The sequence below is a fragment of the Lolium rigidum genome, chromosome 3 (assembly GCF_022539505.1).
Source record: "Lolium rigidum isolate FL_2022 chromosome 3, APGP_CSIRO_Lrig_0.1, whole genome shotgun sequence".
NCBI classification, from domain to species: domain Eukaryota; kingdom Viridiplantae; phylum Streptophyta; class Magnoliopsida; order Poales; family Poaceae; genus Lolium; species Lolium rigidum.
Window position 1 is genome coordinate 33,387,198 of NC_061510.1, and position 8,806 is coordinate 33,396,003.

At 43.4% G+C, this 8,806-nt stretch overlaps 1 protein-coding gene across 1 annotated transcript; it reads left to right on the plus strand.

The window, feature by feature from the left end:
- Positions 1-5,438: 5,438 nt before the first annotated feature.
- Positions 5,439-7,731, plus strand: LOC124701406 (60S ribosomal protein L23-like). The gene is made up of 3 exons (XM_047233453.1): positions 5,439-5,514; positions 5,615-5,899; positions 7,390-7,731. Exons 1-3 carry the CDS (start codon positions 5,502-5,504, stop codon positions 7,512-7,514), a joined length of 423 nt encoding a protein of 140 aa, XP_047089409.1. The 5' UTR covers positions 5,439-5,501; the 3' UTR covers positions 7,515-7,731.
- Positions 7,732-8,806: the final 1,075 nt, after the last annotated feature.

Below are 8,806 nucleotides of genomic sequence, written 5' to 3' on the forward strand. Positions count from 1 at the left end.
CAAAACTTACACAATAACATATTGCAAGCATTATAAGACTCTACACTTGTCTTCCTTGTTGTTCAAACACTTCACCAGAAAATATCTAGACCTTAGAGAGACCAATCATGCAAACCAAATTTCAACAAGCTCTATGGTAGTTCTCCACTAATAGATTAAACTACATGATGCAAGAGCTTAAACATGATCTAATGAGAGCTCAAAACAATTGCCAAGTTTCAAGTTATTCCAAACCATATGAAGCATTTTCTGATTCCAACCAAATAGCAATCAACGAAGCAATTTTCAGCCTTCGCCATGAACATTAAAGCACAACTAAGAACACAAGTGTTCAAATGAAAAATCAGAGCGTAATATCTCCAATACAAGGATGGTGGGATCCAACTTTATTCAAACCAAAACAAAAATAAAAGCAAACATACGCTCCAAGTAAAGAACATAAGATGTGATGGAATAAAAATATAGTTTCACTAGAAGTGACCTGATAAGTTGTCGATGTAGAAGGGGATGCCTTAGGCATCTCCAAGCTTAGATGCTTGAGTCTTCTTAAAATATGCAGGGATGAACCACCGGGCCATCCCCAAGCTTAGACCTTTCACTCTTCTTGATCATATTGTATCATCCTCTTCTCTTGACCCTTGAAAACTTCCTCCACACCAAACTTAAAGCAAACTCATTAGAGGGTTAGTGCATAATCAAAAATTCATACATTCATCTAAAAATGAAGACCAAAATAAACCTATTAGTTTTACTAACCGATAAATGGGTACCCAATTTGGGTATTGGTTTGGTCATGACCGAACAGATTGGTCGATGTTGTCAACCAAATCACGACATTATTTAGTTAAAAAAATGGCAGTATTTGAGCTCTATTTTTTGACCTTTTCACAATACATGTATTACGAAAATACTTTTGTACTTATTATTAATTGGTAGGAATAAACACTCGCTAACACCAGAAAAAAAATGAAACCACGCTATAGTAGTTGATCAACATAGAACAGTACCAAAACTCACGCACATTACACTGGCTCTTATTTCCTTCGCAAATGGGCAGGGGCAAGATCAAGCTCTAGACTCTCCAAATTGCTGCCAACACTGGTAGAAAAAACGGCTTCGGTCGCGGTTCGCAACTGCCATTGGTCGCGGTTGCGCAACCGCGACCAATTAAGCGCGACTAAAGGCCCCCCCTTTAGTCGCGGTTCCTTACGAACCGCGACTAAAGGCACGTCCACGTGGCCGCCAGCAGTCCGTCGGGGCGGAGGACCTTTAGTCGCGGTTCTCCTGGCCAACCGCGACTAAAGGCCGCCGCAGGTTTAGGGTTTTAGCCCCCCCTAAACCTGGTTTCTTTTTAATTTGTATTGTTTTATTTATTTTGTGTTTTATTTTAATTTTGAAGGAGTTTCACATATTCTACGGTACTACATATATACATGCATATGAATGTACAATTTCAAACAAATTTGAAATTAGAACCAAAAAGAATTCAAGAGAAATATACAATATATATTCAATATCGGATGACCATATATAATTTTGAACAAGTTTCCATACATAATTTAGTGCATATGAAGTTCTACGTCCTCTACATAGTGTTCTCCTCTAGGATCGATGACTTCCCTCGCGAACCATCCGACTAGTTCCTCTTGAAGTGGTCGGAAGCGAGCTTCGGACTAAGCGTCTTCCGGAGGTTATTCCTCTTGATGTTGTTCTCGGACGGCTGCCGCTCAGTGGTGTATCTCCGGATCATCTCACAAACATAGTATCCACATAGATTGGTCCCCGGTGGCTGAATATCCCCACTCCCCAGTCCCAGGTCTGCCCCACAACTGTAAAAGTTCATCAACTAATGGCCTTAGGTACACATCGATGTCGTTGCTGGGTTGCTTCGGACCTTGGATGAGCACTGGCATCATAATGAACTTCCGCTTCATGCACAACCAAGGAGGAAGGTTGTAGATGCATAGAGTCACGGGCCAGTGCTATGGTCGGAGCTCTGCTCGCCAAAAGGATTCATGCCATACGTACTTAGACCAAATCTTATGTTCCTTGCGTCGACTTGCAAAATCTTTAAACTCTCTGTCGATCTTTCTCCATTGTGTTCCATCTGCGGGGTGTCTCAACTCCCCGTCCGACTTACGGTCCTCTTTGTGCCATCGCAACAACTTGGCATGCTCTTTGTTCCTGAACAGACGTTTCAACCGTGGTATTATAGGAGCATACCACATCACCTTGGCGGGAACCTTCTTCTGGGTTTCTCGCCCTCAACATCGTCACCGGGGTCATCGCCTCGGATCTTATAACGCAATGCCGGTGCATACCGGGCATTCATTCAAATTCTCGTATTCACCGCGGTAGAGGATGCGATCGTTGATGCATGCATGTATCTTCGGAACCTCCAAACCTAGAGGGCGAGACAACCTTCTTTGTTTCGTACGTACTGGAGGGCAACTCGTTATTCTTTGGAAACATATTCTTCTACATTTTCAGCAAGTTTTCAAATCCCGAGTCAGCTACACCTTCCTGTGCCTTCCATCTCAGCAAATCCAGTGTGCATCCCAGCTTTTTCAGACCATTATCGCATCCTAGGTACAGCGACATTTTGTGATCCTCTAACATGCGATCCAAGTTCTCCCTCTCCTTTTCGGTTTCGCGAGCGTCTCCGTGCATCGGCAATGGTCGGACCAAGATCATCGGCGGAGCTCATCACGTGCCTCTTCTTGATCACCTTCCCCTTCACCTTCCCCACCGTCAGCATCCTCCATGAAAGTATCACCGAAATAATCAAGATAGCTGTCATCGATGATATCATCCCCTTCTTCATCTTCTTCCATTATAATCCCTCTTTCTTCATGCTTGGTCCAACAATTATAGCTTGGCATGAAACCATGCCGAATCGGTGCGGGTGAACTTCCCTTGAGGAAGAGTAATCCCTTCGATTCTTACTGACCAGCACATGGACACATAACAACCCCACAGCATTCGCATTAGCCACTACGACGGAAATCTTTCCAGGCCACGTGTTGATCTGTCGCGAGACTAGTCGGTTTCTGCATGCATTGCCTTGATTCATGTCGCATTATTATAATATAAAATATATAATTAACTACATCCATCCATTAATCAACAAGCTAGTTAAGAGGCATACTAGGGACTTCTTTGTTTGTCTACATATCACACATGTACTAATGTTTCGGTTAATACAATTATAGCATGATATATAAACATTTATCATAAACATAAAGATATAAATAATAACCACTTTATTATTGCCTCTAGGGCATATCTCCTTCATTAAGGGCAGCAGAAAATTTGGTTGTGCCTATATGCTTACTAGATCATCATTTGGAAGCATTACAATGGTTTCAAAACAGCAGGTTTCTTCTACATGCTTTTGTTGCTCTAGATCATGTTAGATGGATGGCTTTACTGTTGAAGATACCGCCCCTTGCTGTTCGGGTACGTGTCACCGGAGGTGGGCGATAACACCTTCGTTGTTGATCCTTTTAACATAGGGGACACTTTGAGTTTGAGCTCAGTGAAGGTTATTCGAAATCTACAGATCAATCCTTACAAACCTCGAGTGCATACGTCAGAAAGACCGTTGGGAGAGTCACGCGCGGGGCCTCAACTAGTATGGAGCACAAAGGAGGCCCTTGGAGACTACAATTGCAGCAAGTTCGAGCCCGAGTTGTCATCGGACAAAAGACCGCTGTTTGACTCTAGTTGTAGTCTTCGGTATCTTCTATGCATTTCATGATCATCTAGAATTTTCTCTATGCACATTAGCACTGCTGGCTCTTGGTATGTAATAGGCTCTATAATCTTGTACTGCGATCTTTCATGTTAATATATCTATCATGTTATTTTTTTAAAACATTTTCACGCCAAATAGCACCAAATCATGCATGGATTGGAACATTATTCTCATTTTGTGGATAATATAAAGATCATCATTTCATCCATGAAATCATGCAATATACATAATCATGTTTAGCGACAAGGCAAAAAAGAAGTATACATATAGTGAAATACCATGTTATAAAATCCCGAGAAAATACCATGTTACAGTTGGAAAACTACGGAGACAATTGGACATGGTGTGCATCATGTCACACTAATTAAGATCACAGTTCGAATATTCAACCTTGATGCCCATACCGTGGACAATACAGTACACAACTATCATGTGACACATCTCACCCAAGTTCCACATGGATTGATTTCTCGAATAAATTGGACACAACATGTGTCATGTCACAATACAATGTATAATATCACTATGTCAGGCTCACACCTTGATGCACGTACCATGGACAATATATATAGCACACAACCATCACACACACACACATCATCTCACCCAAGTACCACATCGACTGGTTTCTCTTTTTTTTGCGAAAATTCCACCGATCTATTAATAATCATCAACAGTAGTACAAAGATTCCTAAAAGTAATAAAAATTACAAAAAGGTCATTGGACCACCTAGCGACGACTACATACACTAGCACGAGCCGAAGGCGCGCCGCCGTCCTCGCCCTCCATCACCGGAGTCGAGGCAAAGCTTGTCGTAGTAGAGCTTGTTGTAGTAGACAGACGGGAAGTCGTCGTGCTAAGGCCCCAAAGGACCAGCGCACCGGAGCAGACAACCATCACCAATGATGACAACCGTAGATCGGAAGAGAGCGACACGAAACCACACAATCGAACACGAGAGACGACCAGATCTCGGGAGATCCGCCGGACACACAACTCCACACGCCCTCCGCCGATGCTAGATGCACCACCGGAGTAAGGATAGGACGGGGAGGAACTTATTCTGACTTCAGAAAGTAGCCGCCGCCTCACCATCCCGAAGAAGACACCGAGAACAAACTAAACGAAGAACTGAAACCTTCCCGCCGGCGAGAGGCTGCGGTCCGCCACACCTCCAAGGCCTCAAGGCCACCGGAGGCGGAGCGGACCGGCAGCGTCGCCGACGAGAGGGACGAAACCCTAGATGGGTTTTGAGCCGCCTCATGATCTTGTGTCTTTCCCGAGGATCTTGGTGTCTACGCGTCCACATCGACCGGTTTCTCGAAGAAGCATCATGTCACACTAAGATCATGGTTGAAGTATTCAACCTTTATAATTCACGTTCTCCTAATTTTGAATTCTGCTAGCCAGAATCTTCAAAAACTCCCCATTTTAAACCTTTTCTGATCAATCTGCAATACACAAAACCACATTTTACACGGCCTGTACCGTGCAACCTCCGATTACTGAATTATATGGGCCAGAAGTTCTCAGCACGGCCCATCCAAATCCAGTCACGCCGTCGCTAAAGTCCCGTACGTAACATGGCCGCAAAATGACCATGCTCCCCTTCCCCGTTCTGCCGCGGTTACCTAACTTACGGAGGGCATTCTCGTCCTCAACGCAGCCAAAACCCTAGCCCTCCCTCCTATAAGTACCGAGCCAGGCGAAACCCTAGCACTCTGTCCACCACCAGCCGCCGCCATGTCGAAGCGAGGTAAACCTTCCGCCCCCATTTCCGATCGATTCTCCCCTCGCGTCCCAATCTCGTCTATCTCGCTAATGGTGTTCTCCGTGTTTTGTTTGATCCGATCCAGGGAGGGGAGGTTCCGCGGGGAACAAGTTCCGGATGTCGCTGGGTCTGCCGGTGGCGGCGACGGTGAACTGCGCCGACAACACCGGCGCCAAGAACCTCTACATCATCTCCGTCAAGGGCATCAAGGGTCGCCTCAACCGTCTCCCGTCCGCCTGCGTCGGCGACATGGTCATGGCCACCGTCAAGAAGGGGAAGCCCGATCTGCGTAAGAAGGTGATGCCTGCCGTCATCATCCGCCAGCGCAAGCCATGGCGCCGGAAGGACGGCGTCTTCATGTACTTTGAAGGTAATAATCCCAGATCTCTCTCCTATTGCCACCTCTCAGTACCTTTGTATGGTTGTCTTGATTCTTACTTCTGTATTAACTGAAGTCTACATCTATAGTTTAGCCATATTTGTAGAATCGTGATCCCATTTGTTTCCCCAAGTTATGCATCTGCGATCTATCTGTTTTGCCTTGTAGAATTAATTGACTGTTGAAAATTGCATGCGCTGTTACTACTCAGTATCCTGTCAGCAGCTATTTTGTTTCGAAATTGCTTGGGTACTATCATATTTTGCTGCACATCCTGATTCCTGCTGTAGCTATGAATTATGTTTCGGTTGATTGTTTTGCTTGGCTTCATGTGTTAGTTTGTTGATGCATAGTTTGTGTGACGGGTGGACATCCGAGTCCTCCTGCCTGATAGGAGCAAACGTTTAATGTTTGTATATTCCTAGGCAAACGTCACAGAATAAGCCTCTTTTTGTTGTGATTCTCTTGGATTTGCATCATCTGAAGGCGGTTTCATATTCCATTACCCTTGATAGCGGCGTTGCTGCAGTTAAACACTGGGACTTGCCATGAAACAATCATTAACTAAAATTTCATGCATGTTTTGTTTTTTGTTTGACGGGAGGACATCCGAGTCCTTCAGCTTTTATTGGAGCAAGCTTTCCATGCTTGTATATTCCTAAGCAAACGTCATAAATTGAGCCTTTTGATGTTGAGTTTTTCCCATAGGAATAACTCCGTTAGAAGGCAGCCTCATATTCCATCGCTCTTGGTAGCAGCGTTGTTGCAGTGAAACTTTGGGACTTGCCATGAGGCAGACATCTGATTTATTAAATATCTCTTAATTTCTATCTATATTAATTTTTGCATGTTCGATCAAACAATTGTGTTTTCTTCTATATCATTTTTTTATGTGATGGGAGGACATCCGAGTCCTCTAGCCTTTTGTGGAGCAAACTTTCAATGTTTGTATATTCCTAAGCAAACGTCACAAAGTAAGCCAGTTGATGTTGATGGTTTTCCTTTGGAATTCTTCCATCATATGGCATTCTCATATTCCATTGCCCTTGGTAGCAGGTTCCTGCATTGAAACTTTGGGACTTGCCATGAGACGAACATTATTTTAGCATTATATGTTTCTATGCCTGAATCGTTTTTGCCTTCATATGCTAGAGATTACTCTGTTTTCAGCCAGTTTGTGTGATGGAAGGGCATCTCTGTCTTTCTGTCTTTTCTGGAGCAATCCTTTTATGTTTGCATATTCCTAATCGAACATCACATAGTAATCCTTCTCATGTTTGAGATTTTTCTCCATTTGAAGGTGGTCTCATATTCCATTGCCCTTGGTAGCAGCGTCGTTGCATTGAAACTTTGGGACTTGCCATGAGACAATCATAATTGCATTGTCTGATTATATGTCGTAGACTCTTTCTCATGTCAGTTTCTTTGGTTAAACCTATGATATATTGCTTGTTTAACTGATCAGAGGCTTCTGCTTGCAGATAATGCTGGAGTGATCGTCAATCCCAAGGGTGAGATGAAAGGATCTGCTATCACCGGACCAGTCGGGAAGGAGTGTGCTGACCTTTGGCCCAGGATCGCCAGCAACGCAAACGCCATCGTCTGAAAGCTTTGCTGGAAGTTGTTAAGACTGCTATATGTTGTCAGTGTCAGTTGCAACTGTGTTGCCATGGATATTGTGGAGCTCTGTGTTTCTCCATGTTGATTTGGCATCTCAGTTTTTACTCCTTGTTGCTAGTGGAATTGTGACTTCGTGTCTGTTTCTGCAACTCAGATTTGTAGTGAACCCAAAATTTTCTATCTATTACTGTTTGTGGTGTCAAGTATATGTGCGGTCTGATGTTTGTGTAGATGCTAGTACTTAACTAGTCTTGCATCTTTATGCTTTTGCCGGTATGTTTAATGATTATCTTTTTGACACTGGATTTAGCTGTGGAACTTACGATTTTCCTTCTTGGTTGTTACTTGTCGGCCACCTTAACGAGAATTTGCTTGTTTCCTCCCTCCTGAATGGAACCCATTGTTAACGATAATGTAGCACCAATCAGGAAGCAAGATTCTACACTTAGTTTTTAAGAGTATTTAGAGAGAAGCTTGCATTCCCTTTATCACTTGGTGGCAGATAGCGTTCTTAGCAGTCCACTAGCAAACTTCATTGCACAACAAACCATGACTGAGAATTGCACTTCCTTCCATTTCTTCAATTCTCACACTAACGATGCCGAATCTCTTTGCAACACCCTGTCCGTATTGATAACAAGCAGTTCTTCCAGTTTTTTCATGACAGTAGCCTGTAGAGTTTAGATATGCATAAACGATAATTTTTGGCCTGCGTAATCAGTTGTGTAGTTTTAGAGTTGTTGATGGGGTTTATGGGTAGGAGTTGCTGCTGCGACGACGCAAAGGATTCAGGTGAGGAGACAAATCTTGGTGAGATGTGCCTTCCCGGCCAGAGTAGGGTGTTGAGAGTGGCAACCTTGCCTTTTCCACACCATCCCCAGGTATGCAGCTGGTTCCGTACCAACACATTTTTTTCTTTTCTGTTGTGATGTATAAGGGCCACGTACAATAGAGGAGGTGAAGAGGTGATGTCAGTCTTTCCCTTAGAGATGCCATATCAGATTTTTACTTAGTTGGAGGATAGAGAATAAAGAGAGAGAAGAGTGTCTTTCCTTAGCTAAGGGATCATCTCTTACGAAATAAGGGAAGACTATTTTCTCTATTGTATCACATATGTCTTTCCTTAGCAACAAATTTCTACCAAATTTAATTATTAATATTAATTGATAGAGATGGCAGTAAGAGATAATGCTTTGTAATGCCTTTTCTAGCTGATGTGGCGGGGTAAGGGAAGACATGCCTTCTCTACCATTGTACATGCCCTAATAAATCAATATT

Bases quoted from the DNA above. Each gene is read 5' to 3' on its own strand.
- LOC124701406 (XM_047233453.1), top strand. The intron at 5,900-7,389 runs GTAATAATCCCA...TTCTGCTTGCAG, and splicing joins CGTCTTCATGTACTTTGAAG to ATAATGCTGGAGTGATCGTC.